This window comes from Hylobates moloch, unplaced genomic scaffold (genome assembly GCF_009828535.3).
Source record: "Hylobates moloch isolate HMO894 unplaced genomic scaffold, HMol_V3 SCAFFOLD_16, whole genome shotgun sequence".
In the NCBI taxonomy this organism is placed as follows: Eukaryota; Metazoa; Chordata; class Mammalia; order Primates; family Hylobatidae; genus Hylobates; species Hylobates moloch.
The window spans coordinates 13,874,464-13,894,021 of record NW_026652291.1 but is presented as its reverse complement, the minus strand read 5'-3'; the positions used below and the strand labels follow the sequence as shown (position 1 = coordinate 13,894,021).

The window sequence follows — 19,558 nt, the reverse complement described above, 5'->3', positions numbered from 1 at the left end:
CATTGTATTCCTTAAATATACACAACAAAATTTATTTTAAAATATTTTTTAAAGACATTAAATAAATACCATTATTACATCCAACTCATATAGCTGAGGCTTCCCCATTCACTGATGAGCACCTGAATATTTGGTTTGATGATATAAATAAAATAACTTTGATTGTTTACTGCTTGCTTGCTTTCTTTCTTTCTTTCTTTCTTTCTTTCTTTCTTTCTTTCTTTTTTCTTTCTTTCTTTCAGAGATGAGATTGCGCTCTGTCACCCAGGCTGGAGTACAGTGGCACTATTATAGCTTACTTCAGGCTTGAACTCCTGGGTTCAAGCAATCCTCTCACCTCAGCTTCCTGAGTAGCTAGGACTACAGATGTGTGCCACCACACCTAGCTTTTGAAATCCGAAATTTACTCGTAGCAATTTTGAAATGTATAATACTCTATTATTAACTATATTCACCATGCTGTGCAAATAACTAAAAAAAATTCTTTAAAATTTTTTACAGAGACGGGGCTCTCGCTGTGTTGCCTAGGCTGGTCTCGAACTCCTGGCCTCAAGTGATCCACCTGCTTTGGCCTCCCAAAGTGTTGGGAACAGAGGTATGAGCCACCATACTTAGCCTGATTGGTGTACATTTTGAAAATAAAATTCACTTAGTAATCACTGTATTTCATAAAGATAGATTTTTATCTAGATTTTTGCTAGATTTTAAAAATATATGCACAGTAAATGTACTTAATCTTTGAACAATATTAAACAGCAATACAATTCAATAAATTCTATTTACAATTCTGAAGTATTTTTGGAACTTTAAAAATGTAGAAATACTAATAACCGTAGTGATATAGTAGGTTCTGGTAGTGGTCATTTTGTCCTGTCCCCATACTCTGTAGCCATTAAGAATAACGTATTTTTATTACTTTTGTCAAACACATTGACCCTGAATCTAAGCAGAGTTCCACTATTAAAGGAAATACAGAGGTCTAATGACAAAAGTTAAGATATTAGGAAGCAAAAAGAAAAATCTGGAATGTTGGAAATTCTATAGTACAACTGACCCAATTTCTACAACTCAATGGCAGCGGAAGAAAATGGAGTAGTAGCTGCCTTCAAATAAAAGACTTAAAAGATAAACAACCACATACTGTGTGAATCTTGTTTTTATCTCAGTTCAAACAAACTGACTATAATTTTTTTTTTAGAAAATTAGGGAAATTTGATTATGAACTACATTTTATACAATATTAAAAAGTATTTTAAAAAATTTTAGGGATGATAATGGCTGTTGTCATTATGTGGGAGATAATATACATTTTTTTAGAGATGTATATTGAAGTATGTAGGCGTGAAATCACATGCCTGATGTTTGTTTTAAAATATCTCAGAATACAAACAAAACAAATTAAATAGGGATGATAAAACAAAAGTAGCACACTCTTGACTATTGTTTAATCTGGGTAATGGATGTATGGAAGTTCTACTTTTGTCTATATCTGAAAGTTTTCATGATAAAAAAATTTTAGAATATGTAAGAAAAATATTGACTTAAAGGATTAAAACATACAGTTAAATGGAATGAGCACATGTCTAAAAGTGTATATACCATGTGTCCTAATTTTAGGGAAAAAATAAGAAAATATTGTAAGTTAATAGTTATTGAGCATTTTCTGGGTGCCAGGCATTGTTTTAGATATGCTATTTGTAGTATTGTTAGAGTAGGCAGAAGTGAGCAGGAAGAAGAGCCCCTGGGAAAGGAATCCTTGGAGATGCTGCCCACTGATTGTAGGCTCTGCCCACTGATTGTCAGCACTGCCAACTGACAGCAAAGAAAAAAAACAATGGCTACAATGGCAACTTCTGGCCTCATGGACTGGGCTTATCAGGCTTATCGGCCCTAGCTGTAGATAACTGTGGTACAGACTCTATCTGATGACAAGCACCGCACTCCTCCAAAATCTCGCCCTGGAGTAGACTTTTGCTCATTACAACACTAAAAAGCACACCCTGGGTGGAGAATTTAAATGCTAATGAGACATGTGATGTGTGTACTAGCATGTGCAACCACAGCACATACACCCAAGGGACCACTTGAAACATGCTTGCAAGTAACACCCCCTCATGGCCCTTCATGAATAATCATGTAAGATTCTCATGAAGAAGGTTTCACCAACGCTAGTTGGAGCTGGATCATTCTCTCTAGCAGCCAGCTCTGAGCGTATTGTTGCTTTAAATAAACTCCCTTGCCGCACGTCTCTTGGCTGAATTTTTTCCTCCAAGAAGACAAGAACTGAGGACCCCACACCCCTCCTGGTAACATTATCACATTTAATTCTCAAAACAACCATATGAAGTAGGTATATTGTCACCTCCATTTTACAGATGAGGAATCTTAGCCACAATAAAGTAACTTCCCCAAGGTCACACAATACCAGAAATGAGAGCCAATCCAGGTAGTCTTCTCTAGGGCTCACACTTTTATCCTCTGTTCTGAACCTCTACACTGCCTTTTTAAATACCCAAAATGTTAAAAGTGCTTAGTCATCCTTAAAAGATATGGCTAGGTGCAGTGACTCATGCTTGTAATCCTAGTACTTTGGGAGGTGTAGGTGGGTGGATTGCTTGAGCCCAGGGCTTTGAGACCAGCCTGGGCAACATGGTAAAACCCCATCTCTACTAAAAACACAAAAATTAGCCAGGCATGGTGGGCCTGTAGTCCCAGCTACCAGGGAGACTGAGGTGGGAGGACTGCTTGAGCCCAGGAGCCCAGTACTTTGAGACCAGCCTGGGCAACATGGTAAAACTCCATCTTTACTAAAAACACAAAAATTAGCCAGGCGTGGTGGGCCTATAGTCCCAGCTACTAGGGAGACTGTGGTAGGAGGACTGCTTGAGCCCAGGAGGTCAAGGCTACAGTGAGCTGTGATCACACCACTGCACTTCAGCCTGGGCATCAGAGAGAGACCCTGTCTCAAAAATAACCAAAACAAAACAAAAGAAAGATAGAATTAAGCATATTTTTTCCTTCTCTTTCATAATTTACATTATAAATATGCTATAATTATGAATATAATGTGGAATAATTAAATCAATCTAGTTAACATAGCCATCACCTTGAATACTTAATCATTTTGTGGTGAGAACATTTAGAATTTACTCTCTTAGCAATTTTGAAACATACAATACTCTATTAATAACTATATTCACCATACTGTGCAATAGAACTAACAAAAACCCATATTCTTCCTGTCTGAGATCTTATACCCCAGGGGTCCCCAACCCCCGGGCTGAGGACCAGTGCCAGTCTGTGGCCTGTTAGGAACCTGGCCTTATAGCAGGACAGCAGGAGGTGAGTGGCAGACAAGCATGTATTACTGCCTGAGCTCCACCTCCTGTCACATCAGTGGCAGCATTAGATTCTCATAGGAGCTCGACCCCTATTGTGAACTGCACACGTGAGGGATCCAGGTTGCACATTCCTTATGAGAATCTAATGCCTGATGATCTGAAGTGGAACAGTTTCATCCTGAAACCATGCCCCTGCATCCCAGTCCATGGAAAAACTGTCCTCCATGAAACTGGTTCCTGGTGCCTAAAAGGTTGGAGACCACTGTTGCACCCCTTGACCATCCTTCTTACCTCCACCTCTGTAACTACCATTTTGTTCTCTGCTTCTATGAGTTCAATTTTTTAGATTTCACATACAAGTGAGGATGTATGGTATTTATCTTTCTGTATGCCTGGCTTATTTCACTTAGCATAATGTTCCAATCTCATCATTTTGTTGTAAATCACAGACTTTCCTTCTTTTAAAAGGCTGAGTAGTATTACATTGTGTATATATTCCTGTACCACATTTTCTTTATCTGTTCATCTCTTAATGAACTTTTAGGTTGACCCCGTAACTTGGCTGTTGTGAATACTGCTGCAGTAAACACTGGTACACGGACATCTTTTTGACAAACGGATTTGAAATATTTTGGGTAAATACCTAGATGTGAAATTGCTAGATCATACGATAATTCTATTTTTAGTTTTTTGAGGATCATCCATACCGTTTTCCTTTTTTTTTTTTTGAGATGGAGTCTCTCTCTCTGTTGCCCAGGCTGGAGTGCAGTGGCACAATCTCAGCTCATTCAACCTCGGCCTCCCAGGGTCAAGCGATTCTCCTGCCTCAGCCTCCCAAGTAGCTGGGACTACAGGCGCATGCCACCATGCCTGGCTAATCTTTTATATTTTTAGTAGAGATGGGGTTTCACTGTGTTAGCCAGGATGGTCTCAATCTCCCAGCCTCAGGTGGTCCGCCTGCCTTGGCCTCCCAAAGTGCTGGGATTGCAGGCGTGAGCCACTGCGCCGCATATCGTTTTCCATAATGACTCTACTAATTTACATTCCCAGCAACAGTGTACAAGGGTTCCCTTTTCTCCACATTCTCACCAAAACTTTTCTTTCATCTTTCATCACTTTGTACCTCATAAATTTATACAATTATAAACTGTTAATTTACAACAAAAAAATAAAAAGGAAAAATGCCGAAGAGCACATTTATTCTGTATCTGTATCTAGTCCTTTCCAGTGATGTTTTGTGGTTCTCATTTACTGAATAAAGTAATGCTAATGAAGGGTTCATGCCCTGGTGATTGTCCACTGCTAAAAAAAAGAAAATGACTTGTAAATTTATAATTTGAAAAATGTTTGTTTTTCCTGAAGAATTGAGATATTTCTTCCTCTTAGATGCTAGGAGTTTAGTAAGCTACATGTGTTTTATTTTTCACCATTTAGTTTTCATTTAGTAGCTCATCTTTATCCTATCACAATTTCAATAAATCCATCATACTAAGTACATATAGTACATATTAAGAACATGGTATGAATAATAAGCCTTTATTTCAACTAATAAATTTCTTATTATTTAAAGTGTTCCCTTTTATTTTTTTTTTTGAGACAGAGTTTCACTCTTGTTACCCAGGCTGGAGTGCAATGGCACGATCTTGGTTCACTGCAACCTTGCCTCCCAGGTTCAAGCGATTCTCCTGCCTCAGCCTCTCGAGTAGCTGGGATTACAGGCATGGGCCACCACGCCTGGCTAATTTTTTTGTATTTTTAGTAGAGACGGGGTTTCTCCATGTTGGTCAGGCTGGTCTTGAGCTGCCGACCTCAGGTGATCCACCCGCCTTGGCCTCCCAAAGTACTGGGATTACAGGCGTGAACCACCACGCCCAGCCCGTGTTCCCTATTTTTAAGCAGTTGAAGGAAGAAATGTAATTAACCGTATACACATATAAAGCGATAAAAAGGAGTCCAAGTTAAACAACAACAAAAGAAATGGCCTCAATTGCTACTGTTTCTTGTTACCTTTTTCTTTTTTTTTTTTGTTTGTTTGAGACAGAGTTTCGCTGTCGCCCAGGCTGGAGTTCAGTGGCGTGATCTCAGCTCACTGCAGGCTCCGCCCCCCCGGGGTTCACGCCATTCTCCTGCCTCAGCCTCCCCAGTAGCTGGGACTACAGGCGCCCGCCATCTCGCCCGGCTAATTTTTTGTATTTTTAGTAGTGACGGGGTTTCACTGTGTTAGCCAGGATGGTCTCGATCTCCTGACCTCGTGATCCGCCTGCCTCGGCCTCCCAAAGTGCTGGGATTACAGGCGTGAGCCACCGCGCCCGGCCTTCTTTAATTTTTAATGGGATATTTGCAAAAATTATAAACTGAACATATTAAATTGCCAAGATTTCACTGTGTTTTGGTCTGCAAAAGGGTAATTTCATACAGCTCAACTTAATATTTTTGTGGTAAAAAAATATGATTCTGAAATGTGCAGTTACCTTTAGTTGTCTCTCAATTTTTCTTTTGTTAAGTTTGATAAATATATAACTAATTACTAAAAATATTATGTAGGACATAAATCTATTTTTTAAAAATTATTACAATGTTTTCTTCAGTGTATTTATCCTTGTAACCCTATACTCTTATGTGTGTATTTATAAACAGAGATGTTTAAAATGATGCCCATTAAATATTAATAATAGTTGTTTTAGAAAATCTTTTCATCAGTAAGAAATGTTTTGTAAATGAAGAAAATCCTACCTGATGTAAAACTTTGCTAGCTGCAGAAATTGTTATTAGATAACTGTCAGTATCATCAAAAGTGACTTCAGCTTTAACTTCCAACAAATTAGGGTTTCCAACAAACACAGTCAGCAGTGGTATTTCAAGCATTCGAAAACCTATGGAAACAAGGTTAACAGTTAATATTAGATCATGAAAACTGTAAACTCAATTGAATAATGATTGGCTAATCAGATTTTAGAACATCAACTGAATCTATTCTGAAGGTTGCACAATGGCTGCACATACAGTTAGCAATTTATATAGAGTCAACTTTAATAGTTCTGTTACAGGAAATGGGTCCTGATCCAGACCCCAAGAGAGGGTTCTTGAATCTCACACAAGAAAGAATTCAGGGTGAGTCCATAGAGTAAAGTGAAAGCAAGTTTATTAAGAAAGTAGAGGAATAAAAGAATGGCTACTCCATAGATAGAGCTGGTGGTTGCCCATTTTTATGGTTATTTCTTGATGACATGCTAAATAAGGGGTGGATTATTCATGCCTCCCCTTTTTAGACCATATAGGGTAACTTCCTGATGTTGCCATGGCATTTGTAAACTGTCATGGTGCTGGTGGGAGTGTAGCACTGAGGACAACCAGAGGTCACTCTGATTGCTATCTTGGTTTTGGTGGGTTTTGCCTGGCTTCTTTACTGCAAACTGTTTTATCAGCAAGGTCTTTATGACCTGTATCTTGTGCTAACCTTGTATCTCATCCTGTGGCTTAGAATGCCTTAACCATCTGGGAATGCAACCCAGTAGGCCTCAGCCTCGTTTTACCCAGCTCCTATTCAAGATGCAGTTGCTCTGGTTCAAACGCCTCTGACAGTTCTCAGAAAAATTTAACTTTACAAATATTTTCTCAGAGAAATGTTTCCTTCATTCCTCAGCCTGGTTCTCAAATGCTAATCAAGGTCTCCGATAATACTGGCTACACTGAGTTGGTTGACTGAGTAGAAAAACTGAAGGGCACATGCCCAGTTGAAAGGGCTGCCAGTTAATTGTTGCCAAGAGAAAACTCTTACGCATTTCAAACAAAATATTTCAGCAGATGAATTTCTGCCTGCAGGCCACCTGTTTGCAACTTTGCCATACTGAGGACTTCAGTGGAAAAACAGATTTGAAATACTATGTAGTCTAACTGGCATCTTTACCAATCAATAAACCAGAATTTATAAACAACTGCAGCTGTTTCCCTTAAACCAAAGTGACCTGGCCAGTGCTTCCTAGCCTTTAACTGGAGATTTTGTTGAAATACAGATTGAGCAGGTCTGGAGTGAGGCCTGAGATTCTGCATTTCTAACAAGTGCCCTGGTGATGCTAACACAGGTTCAGGGACCACACCTTCAGTAGATTGGACTAGATTTTTCCACAGAAACAGGCCACTTAGTTGATTTGTTGATTACTATTTGCTTCCATCAAACTGAACACATATAACTGATTGAGCCCTTTAATAAGCAATTCAGTATATTTTAAAGGGGAAATAATTAGAACATTGTGGCGTTGGTGACAGAATATAGAGAGATTACAATGGAACGGATCTTAAAAATTCAGAAATGGTCAGAATAATAGGTAAACTGTATACTAAGATAAAGTTATATTTTGAAATCAGTAGAGAAAGGATGCATTAGTGAATAAATAATATTGGAACAACTAGCTAACCATACATAATATACCAAAATAAAATAGAGGTAACCTAAAAATTAAATAGAAAGTTAAAACCGTAAAATTAAAACTTCTAAAATTACTTGAAGGAAATAGGGACAATTAGTCATACAACCAACAAGAAAGGATTTCCAAGGGTTTCAGATAGAAGGAAGGTTTTCAGGACATTTAATCCACGATATTGAGGGAAATAGATGTTCTCAATTTTTTTCAAAACTTCTAATTTTTACTTATATAAATTACTTGGTTCTGTTTTTTCAAATAAGCCTTTTTAAAAAAAAATAGCATTTTGTCCTTTCATTATGGTTCCTATATCTTCTTTTACTCCGGGAGTTTTATGCATACTTATTTGATAGTGTCTTTCTGGTTTTTCTGTTATCTCGAGTTCTTGGAGTCTAAAATTTTCCTTTGCCTGTTGACTCTCTGTTATGGTGGGTCATTTCCTTACATAGTTTTAAAGTTCTTTTCCACAATTTGTGATCAATGGAGACTGATTTTTCCCTGGAAGTCCATATTACCTGGGTTGCAAAAGTATTCCTACAGAGAGTAAATTAAAAATAATTTTTTAATGTAATAAAATTGTGTGTGTGTGTGTGTGTTTTAATAGAGACAGGGTCTCGCTATGTTGCCCAGGCTGGTCTCAAACTCCTGGGCTCAAGCTATCCTCCTGCCTCGGCCTCCCAAAGTGCTGGGATTAGAGGCATGAGCCACCATGCCTGACCCCTACAGAGAGTTTTGTGCTTCCTTGCCCAGGTGCTATTATTTCTCAGCTTGGAATTCTGCATGTGAATGCAGAATTCAGTCTCTGAATGTCATATAGTCTTGAAGTTTTTATTTGTTTATGGGAAATTCCTTCTCCCCATTCTAATCCCATGCTGTTGCTTTAGGAAAACTCTGGTGGACAGAATTTTCCTAATTCTCTCTTCATGATTTGATGGTCCCAGCTTTCTTTAATGGTCTCCATTCCAACTTCCTTCCACAAAATAGTAAGGCCCAAAGTCAAACTTTCTGTCAACACTTGGGCATTAAAACCCGTCTCACTGCCTTATGATCAGTATCTGGGCCTCACATCCTTCAAGGAGTCATACATTAGCTAATTTCTTTGGTTTTAAGTTCCCTCTTCATTTCTGGTGACACAAGTTTCTTCTTTTTCTTGCCCTTTCTCCCCTACTCCCTCCCTTCCATCTTTCCTTCCTCTCTTCCTATCTCAGTTATTTACTAAAATTTTTTGTTTTATTTTTCCATTGTGCTATTTTGCTAGCATCTTTAACAATTTTTGTATTACTTTTGTAATAAATAAATAGCTGGAAAAATGGGGGAAAGTATAGAATTCTATTTCAGAGCCATTTTTTTTGGCTTAAAATAAATACAGTCATTCTGTGGTATATACAAAGGGTTGGTTCAAGGAGCCCTGTATATACCAAAATCCATGTGGGCCTGTGGAACCCACATATAGGAAAAGTCAGTGCCTGTGTATATGTGGGTTTCACATCCCGCAAAAACTGTGTTTTCTGTCCGTGTTTGGCTGAAAAATATCTGCGCATAAGAGGACCTGCACAGTTCAAACTGGTGTTGTTCAAGGGTCAACTGTAGCTGAAATAAATATAACAATACCAAAGTAATTAAAAAATTTTCGTTTCAGAGGGCAACAAAAATCTACACTAAAATTCTGTGTCAACTTGGGCTGGTAGCAATCTCATTTTCCTCATTTGTAAAATGAGGATTATAGTCTATACTTTTAGAGTTGTTATAAACATTAAATAAAATAATGTATAAAAATATGGCCGAGCGAGGTGGCTCACGCCTGCAATCCCAGCAGTTTGGGAGGCTGAGGCAGGTGAATCACTTAAGGTCAGGAGTTTGAGAGCAGCCTGGCCAACATGGCAAAACCCCGTCCCTACTAAAAATACAAAAACTAGCTGGGTGTGGTGTACACTTGTAATCCCAGCTACTTGGGAGGCTGAGGCAGGAGAATCGCTTGAACCCAGGAGGCGGAGGCTGCAGTGATCCGAGATTGTGCCACTGCACTCCAGCCTGGGCGATGGAGGGGGAGTCTGTCTCACAAATAAATAAATAAATAAAATAATAGTTTAATATAGAGCCCAGTACATAGTAAGTACTCAATAATTAGGCACTAATACTGTTAGTAGTAGAATGCCAACAAGTATGGGAACCAAAGATAAAGTCAGTCGGTATCAAAGAGTATATTTCACATTCAAGAAAAGAAATAACCTTTCCTTTTGATATTTTCCGATCAAAACAAACTTACCTTTTGCATTCCGTATGACCTTAGCTTTTAAAACATGAGAGTTTCCCAGATCAATGTATTTCACGATGTTGAGGGATGGTGAATCATCATGTTGAAACCAATAATTACATGGTTTTGAATATATTTTCCATGTTCGTCCATTCCTTTGCCCAAAGTTGTATAAGAACCACGTGCTCTTTAGAAAGGTCATATTGTTGGGTGCACTTTCAGGCATGGTAGCAATGGCTAATGCATTCTTATTATCTAAAATGCTTGTAATGAGGAAGCTGCTGTACCCAGGAAGCACGACAGTCTTCTCTATATCTGTATCTTCAAACAAGGCCTGAACAACTGGAGATTAAACAGAAGAGACTTGGTATTAAATCAAACATCCGATGTTTGCCAAACAAACTGATGTACATAGCTAACAAATACACTGTTTGAGTTTTTAAACTATCTCTTAACCAGAGAACACATTTGCCAAATTTCAGTCATAATTCAAATTATTTTATAGAAAGTTTATCATAAATAGACCATGCACCTATGCTTTAATGTTTACTGTGAAACTATTGTATAAAATTTTGGCAGTAAAAAACCATGTAGAGCTAAGTAAAGAAAGCTGATTTTTTTTTTTTTTTTTTACTATGGAAATACTAAAAGCCTAAATAACCTAAAATCTTTATAGTGATTCTTACAAGAGAAGGATAATGTAGCCAGTTTCCCCAGTACCTAAAGATGTGCTTATTACATAGAATATACTCAATAAATATTTGTTGAATGGATGAGTAATTGAGTATTTAAGGAGAATATGAAGATTTAGAAGAAAAGAGGTTCTTGGGCAGGACCTTAAGGAACATCATCATTTAAGGAATGGGAAGGGAAAAAGATTCTCTCAAGGAGATGAAGAAGAAATGATTGCAGAAAATCAGAGAAGACATCAACGAAGCCAAGGAAGGCTGTTGAAATGAGAGGGAAGTAATCATTATCAAAATATTTTTGATAGGTCATGAAACATGTCATCAATACTCTCCTCACTCTAAAAAAAAAAAATAGTAACAGTCAGAAGAGGGCCTCATCATTCCCTTAATTATGCACACATGCTCCAATTTCTCCCAGTTCAAACCAACCAACGGAAATCCTTTCCAATATTCCCTCCAACCACCAGGTAATTTCTCTCTTCCCCTTTATAGTAAAACTTCCTGAAAGAGTTACCTTTATTCACTGTTTCCACTCTCCTCTCATAATTTTTTGAACCCATTCCAATCAGACTTTTGTCTACATGACTGCAGCCAACAGCTTTTTGTCAAAGTTCTCAAGGACTTTTTTTTTTGATACGGAGTTTTTCTCTTGTCACCCAGGCTGGAGTGCAATAGCGCAATCTTGGCTCACTGCAACCTCCGCCTCCTGGGTTCAACCAATTCTCCTGCCTCAGCCTCCCAAGTAGCTGGAATTACAGGCACCTGCCACCAGGCCCAGCTAATTTTTGTATTTTTAGTAGAGACGGGGTTTCACCATGTTGGCCAGACTGGTCTCAAACTCCTGACCTCAGGTGATCCACCTGCCTCGGCTTCCCAAAGTGCTGGGATTACAGGCATGAGCCACACCCGGCCAAGGTTCCCAAGGACTTTCACACAGATCCACTGGCCAGTTTTCTTTCCTTATGTTACCAGACCTATTGGTGTTATGCAACACAGGAGAGGGGCCTCTCCTTCTTGAAACACCTTCCTCACCTAGTTTGACACACTCTCTCTTAGTTCTACTCTGACCAGGCCACCCAATATCCTTTACTGATTCTCCTCTATCTCCCTGAACACTAGATATTGCCCTGGATTAGACCTCAAGCCTCTTCCCTTCTATAACTCCACTCATTTTCCAGGTGTTCTCATTTGGTCTTATAGCATTAATTATCATACATATGCTGAAAGTCCTCAAATCTGTGTCTCTAGCCCAGCCATCTTCCCTGAACTCCAGACTTATATTTCTAAATGCCCATCTTATTTCTCTGCTTGGATGAGTAACAGGCATCTTTAAGTTTAATGTGATGTCTCACTTGATTATTGTAATGGCCTCCTAGCTGACTTTTCTGCTTTCCTCCTTGCCTTCTCTCCATCACCTGCCCAGTCTATTCTCATCACAGCAGCCAAAGTGGTCTTGTTGAGAGCTAAGTCATATCATGTCACTTTCTGCTTAAACCCTCCAGTGGCTTCCCGTTTCGTCAGAGTAAAATCTAAACCCTTAGAATAAACTGTACTAACTTTTGCTGTGAATCAATAATCTGTTGAGATAGAAACATCCTATAGAACAGTGATTCAAAATTATTTTGTTAAAGTAAGGCAAAATCTGCAGGAACTTCCCATTTTCTTTCATTTCTTCTGATCACTCTTTAAGACAAAATAACCTCATAGGAATAAATAATAGGCACTACTATTGATGAAATATCAATGAAGTTATAGCTATATTTTATTATATTAGAAAAAAAATCTTGGGCAGGGTGTGGTGGCTAATGCCTGTAATCCCAGCACTTTGGGAAGCTGAGGCAGGCGGATCACTCGAGGTCAGGAGTTTGAGACCAGCCTGGCCAACAAGGTGAAACCCCGTCTCTCCTAAGAATACAAAAATTAGGCCAGGTGCAGTGGCTCACGCCTGTAATCCTAGCACTTTGAGAGGCTGAGGTGGGTGGATTGCCTGAGCTCAGGAGTTCGAGAGCAGCCTGGGCAACACGGTGAAACCCCATCTCTACTAAAATACAAAAGAGATTAGCTGGGCGTGGTGGCGGCATGCACCTGTAATCCCAGCTACTCAGGAGGCTGAGGCAGGAGAATTGCTTGAAGCCAGGAGGCGAAGGGTGCAGTGAGCTGAGATTGCACCACTGTGCTTCAGGCTGGGTGATGGTGCGAGACTCCAAAAAAGCAAAAATTAGCTGGGTGTGGTGGCACATGCCTGTAATCCCAGCTACTCGGGAGGCTGAAGCAGGAGAATCGCTTGAACCTGGGAGGCAGAGGTTGTGGTGAGTCGAGATCGCATCACTACACTCCAGCCTGGGCCACAGAGCGAGACTCCATTGCCAAAAAAAAAAAAAACAAAAAACTTTCAGGAACCCAAATATATGTAAACTTTGGTAGGTTGCCAGTTGGACTAAAATTTGAAATCTATTGCTCTATAAATAAGCATTAAAATGCCTTCACAAAAGATAATTTTTCATTTTTTTCTAGCCATCAGAGATGTATGATATTATTATACCTACCTTGTGAATCAAGAGTGAGTTTATAGACATTTCCAGCTTTATTAATCAAAAGGGAACTAGACAAACAAGAGCTCTCATTCACTTCTTCTAATCCAAAGGGCTCTTTCATTTCTGCAATAACTGAGGACAAAAATCCTTTAGGAGTCATATGTTGCAATACCTTTCTTATGTAAGCTCTTCCAGTTTTCCTAAAAACAAATAACCATTAAGCAATTTGGATAAAACAGTGGATAAAATGAACCAATTTATGAACAAATAATTTACAAAGCAAGTATACCACAAATAACTAACAAATATTTGATTAACATTTGTTCAACCTCATTAGTAATCAATGAAATGGCAATTATAACAATGGGATACAATTTTTAACCTCTAAAATTAGCGAAGATCTTTAAATGACAGGGTTCAGTAGTGGTGGGAATTGAGTGAAGATAGGCACTCATCCACTACTGATGGGATTGTAAATTAGAACTAGCTTCCTGGAAAGCAATTTGACATTATGCATTAGGAGCGTGCTAACCTTTTCCCCGCTCTGATTCCATGTCTATTATTATGTCTCTATCCTAAGGAAAGAACCTGAAACAGAGGGGTGGGGGAGAAAGCTTTCTACACAAATATATTCATTATGGTAAAATTTAGAAATGAGAAATGTCAATAAAAAAACTAAGTGAATGATATTACATGATTTACTTAGAGAAAATGCAATGATTAAAAGGGTGTTTAGAAAGAGTTTTTAACGGTGTAGGGAAAATGATCATATTATAATGTCCACATGAAGAAAGCAAGTTGAAAAATGTTAAAATGCATATAAAAAGGACTAATTGGCAGTTCATCAAAGTGTTAACAGTCATAATTTCAATTATCTTAATATTTTTCTGTCTTTTAGGAAATTTCTATACTGAGCATGTATTAACTTTATAACCAAGAAAACAATCTGTTTCTAAAATGTTAGCCTTGCATATCCACATGCAAAAAATTCTATCACAGATCTTACAATCATCACAAAAATTAACTCTAGGCCGAGTGCAGTGGCTCACACCTGTAATCCCAGCACTTTGGGAGCTGAGGCAGGCAGATTGGTTGAGCCTAGGAGTTCAAGACTAGCCTAGGCAACATGGTGAAACCCTACCTTTACTAAAAATACAAAAATTAACCAGGTGTGGTGGCACGTGCCTGTAATCCCAGCTACTCAGGAGGCTGAGGCAGTGGGATCACTTGAGCCTGTGAGGTGGAGGTTGCAGTGAGCTGAGATAATGCCACTGCACTCCAGCGTGGGTGACAGAGCCAGACCCTGTCTCAAAAAAGAAAATAACTCTAAATGGACCACAGACTTAAATATAAAATGCAAAACTATAAAACTCCTAAGAAGATAACATAGGAGAAAATCTAGATGACCTTGGGTATGGCAATTACTTTTTTCCCTCAATTAAAAATACTATGTTAAAATATATGCTACAGTTTTAATGTATTCCTCAAAGTTCATGTGTTGAAAACACAATTTCCAATGCAAGAGTGTTGAGAGGTGGGACTTTTTTTTTTTTTTTTTGAGACAGAGTCTTGCTCTGCCGCCAGCCTGGAGTGCAGTGGCGCCATCTTGGCTCACTGCAACCTGAGAGGTGGGACTTTTAAGGGGTGATTAGACCATGAGGCTCTGCCCTCACGAATGGATGAATGCCATTATTGCAGGAGTGGGTTAATTATTGTGGGAGTGGGTTCCTGATAAAAGAATGGATTCAGCGCCTTCCTTCCCCCTGTCTTTCTCTCTCTTTTGCACATGAGTGCTTCACATGTGTGCTCACATGTGCTCACCCTTCTGCCTTCCACGATTGGATGATGGAGCATGAGGCCCTCACCAGATGTGGGCCCCCCAGCCTCGGATTTCCCAGCCTCCAGAACTGTAAGAAATAAATTTCTTTTCTTTATACATTACCCAGTCTGTGATATTCTATTATAGCAGCATGAAACAGACTAAGAAGATACACCTAACAAAATTTACCATCTTAATGCAATGACTGTTGAATACAACACCAAAGACACAATCCATGAAAGAGAAAATTGATAAATTTCTCTCCAGTTTTCCTAAACACAAGTAAAACCATTAAGTAATTTGGATAAAACAGTGGATTAAATGAACCAATTTATGAACAAATAGTTTACAACAAAATATACCACAAATAGCTAACAAACATTTGATTAATGTTTGGTCAGCCTCATTTGTAACAGAAGAAATCGCAATTACAACAATGGGATATACTTTTTAACCAATTAGTAAAGATTTTTAAATGACAGTGTTAAGCAGTGAACACTGAATTTGTGTTAAAAATACATGCTATGGTTTGCATGTATCTCTCATTAGTAATTGGTACCTTACTAAAATTACAAACTTATGCTCTGTGAAATATCCTGTCAAGAGAATTAGAAGACAAGCCACATACTAGGATAAAATATTTTCAAAAGACATATAAAGGACTGTTATCCAAAATAAACTGTAGGGGAGGGGAGAAGAAACCTCTTTTTCCTTTATTCTCCTTGGTTCTGTAACTGAAACCCTGACAATTACACTGACAAATACAGATTAACGAGAGAAAAACAGGTGGAGTTTATTAACATGTGCATTGTGCTTACATGCAGGAAAAACAGCAGCGATGAGTAACTAAAAAGGGTAGTTAGAACATGGGGCTTCATAACAAATTTTTAGAGAAGTGACAAGACAAAGAAAAATGGGCTTAGGTTTTTAGGGTCAGCGAACTGTGGAAGGTAAATAAATGGAGGGAACTAATGGAAGATAAGGGTTGTTCTGACAAGGTTTCTTCTGGAAATTCTTTGTGTCTCTAGGTTTATTAATAGTCTAGAGTTGCTTGTGCCTGTAATCCCAGCTACTCTGGAGGAAAGACTGAAGCAGGAGGGTTGCTTGAGTCCAGGAGTTGGAGACCAGCCTGGGTGCAACACAGTGAGATCTCGCCTCTAAAAAAATTAAAAAAAAAAAAAAAAACAAAAAAACTAGCTGGGCATGGTGGCACATGCCTGTAGTCCCAGCTACATGGGAGGCTGAGGCAGGAGGATTGCTTGAGCCCAGGAGTTTGAGGCTGCAGTGAGCTATGATTGCACCACTGCACTCCAGCCTGGGTAACAGAGTGAGAATCTGTCTCTAAAAAGAAAAAAATATATATTTATATAGTCTGGAGTTATCTTCAGTGATTAAGAATCATTCTGCCCTTTCTGGTGGGAGGGGGCAAAGAGTTTTTCTTGTGCCTGTTTTTCCTTAATTGCCTTCAGCTCAAATAATCTTTATGCCAAAGTGGCATATTCTTTGTTTTTTTGTTTTGTTTTGTTTGGAAATTGGAGGTCTCACTATTTTGCCCAGACTAGGCTTGAACTTGAGATCCTCCTGCCTCAGACTCTGTAGTAGCTGCAACTACAGGCACACACCACTGCATGGTTCTGGGGTGGCATAATCTGATCTCCTACAATAGAAAAAACTCTAATAATACAACAATAAGAAAGCATACAACCTGATTTTAAAAATGGGCCAAAGACCTTAACAGATACGTCACCAAAGAAGATATGCAGATGGCAGGTAAGCATATCAAAAAATGTTCTGCATCATATATTGATATGGTTTGGCTCAATGTCCCCACCCAAATCTCATCTTGAATTGTAATCCCCACGTATCAAGGGAGGGACCTGGTGGGAGGTGGTTGGATCATGGGGGCGGTTTTCCCCATGCTGTTCTCCTAACAGTGAGAGAGTTCTCATGAGATCTGATGGTTTTAAAAATGGCAGTTTCCCCTGCACTGTCTCTTTCTCCTGCCGCCATGTAAGATGTGCCTTGCTTCCCCTTCATCTTCCACCATGGCCTCCCCAGCCATGCAGAACTGTGAGTCAATTAAACCTCTTTCCTTTATAAATTACCCAGTTTCAGGTATTTCTTTTTTTTTCTTTCTTTTTTTTTTTTTTTTTTTGAGACGGAGTCTCGCTCTGTCGCCCAGGCTGGAGTGCAGTGGCACAATCTCGGCTCACTGCAAGCTCCGCCTCCCGGGTTCACGCCATTCTCCTGCCTCAGCCTCTCCGAGTAGCTGGGACTACAGGCGCCCGCCACCACGCCCGGCTAATTTTTTTTTTTGTATTTTTAGTAGAGACGGGGTTTCACCGTGGTCTGGATCTCCTGACCTCGTGATCCACCCGCCTTGGCCTCCCAAAGTGCTAGGATTACAAGCGTGAGCCACCGCGCCCGGCCCAGTTTCAGGTATTTCTTTATAGCAGTGTGAAAACAGACTAATGCATATGTCATCAAGGAAATGCAAATTAACAATGAGATACCACCACATGACTATTAGAATGGCAGAAATCCAAAACACTGACAACCCAAATACTGGTGAGCATGTGAATGATAGGAACTCTTGTTCATTGCTGATAGAAATGAAAATGATACAGCCAGTCTGGAGGACAGTTCAGTCATTTTTTACAAAACTAAACATACTCTTAGCATATGATCAAGCAAAATGCCTTGGTATTTACCCAAATGAGTCAAAAACTTATATCTATACAAAATCTGCAAATAGGTGTTTACAGAAGCTTTATTTATAATTGCTAAAACTTGGAAGCAACCAAGATGTTCTTCAGTAGGTAAATGAATAAATAAACTGTGGATGATGGAATATTATATGATTCAGCACTAAAAAAGAAATGAGCTATCAAGCCATGAAAAGACATGGAGGAAATTTAGATGCATATTACTAAGTAAAAGAAGCCTCTGAAAAGGCTATATACTGTATGATTCAAACTATATGACATTCTGGAAAAGGCAAAATTATGGAGACAGCAAAAAGATCGGTGGTTGCCAGGGGTGAGGGGAGGAGAGGGTTGAACAGGCAAAGCATAGAAAATTTTTAGGGCAGTGAAACTCTTCTGTATGATATTGTGATGATGAATACTTATCATTATACATTTGTTCAAACCCATTGAATTTGCAATACTAAGAATAAGTCCTAATGTAGATATGTACTCTGGGTGATAAATGATGTGTCAATGTAGGTTCATGAGCTGTAACAAATGTACCACTTTGGTGTGGGATGTGGATAGTGGGGAAGGTTTCGTGTGTGTATGGGACAGAGGTATATAGGAACTCTATTTTCTGCTCAATTTTGCTGTAAAACTGTAATTAATTTAAAAAGTTTATTAATTAATTTTAAAAAGTTATCCTCTTTGTATCTGAAGTCAATGGCCAGTGGTCAGGCAGCTACCTTAATTATGAAAGCTGTCTCCCCACTTCTTCCTAGGATTGCACGTTGGGGGTGATTAAGCACTGCTGTTCCAGAAGAGGAGAGAAATCGGCCTTTAAAGGAGAAGGAAAGGGGATTTGTGCAATGGAGAATGAATCAGTGAATTTTGGAGGTGGAGAGGAACAACTGTTGAGTGGAGAAAACACTGCAAAAAGACAAATATCATCCAACTAAGCTACCTATGCATTCTAAGCTCCCATTCCAATGCCTGTGCCGTTTCCCCAGCCCAGCTGATCCCTTCCACTCCATGCCAATGAAACGGTTTTCATCAAGGTTACTACAGCCTAGAATGGTGCCAAATTCAAAGGTCACATCTTTAATCTTATTTTACTCAAGTCTCTTTGCAGCATGCATCACAGATGATCACTCCATACTTTCTGAAACACCCTCTTCTCTTGGTTTATATGGCCCCACATTTTCCTGTGTTTTTTCTACCTTACTGGCTGCTCCTTCTCATCCTTCTTTGCTAGGGCCTTCTTCTTAGTCCAGGCTCTCTTCCTGGAGTGCCCCAGGGCTTTTCTTCTCTACATACATCCTCCTCTGCAGGTAGAATCACCCATCTGTATCTGAACAATTGCCAAATGCCAAGTTTCCGCTCTGACTCTTCTGAGCTATGAATTCATACATCTAACTACCAACTTCACATCTTCACTTAGACACCTAACACACATTTCAAACTGAACATTTCCAATGTGGAACTGTCAATTACCCGGCCTGATACCTGCACTTTTCATCTCGGAAAATGGTGGTATCATCCTTCTAGCTACAAACCACAAACCTAGACAATTTTTGATCACTCTCTTGCTCATATCCCTAACAGGCAAATGCATCACCAGATCCTGTCTTCACTCAACTGCACCTGCTCCAGCACCATCATCTCTCACCTGTATTACTTTAATAACTTTCTAAGGGGCTTAGCAGCTTCTACTCACACCGTCCCACACTTTTCACAGCAGTCAGAGTGATCCTTTCAAAAATATAAATTGGATTATTTAAAAATAATCCAATAACATTCTCCAGTGGTT

General features: G+C 39.1%; 1 protein-coding gene across 1 annotated transcript in view; it reads right to left on the bottom strand.

The window, feature by feature from the left end:
* Positions 1–19,558, bottom strand: part of CATSPERB (cation channel sperm associated auxiliary subunit beta) — a 156,645-nt gene that overhangs the window by 30,005 nt on the left and 107,082 nt on the right. The window contains 3 exon segments of the mRNA XM_058429381.1: positions 6,075–6,214; positions 10,029–10,358; positions 13,252–13,439. Coding sequence (XP_058285364.1) covers positions 6,075–6,214; positions 10,029–10,358; positions 13,252–13,439 — 658 coding nt within the window.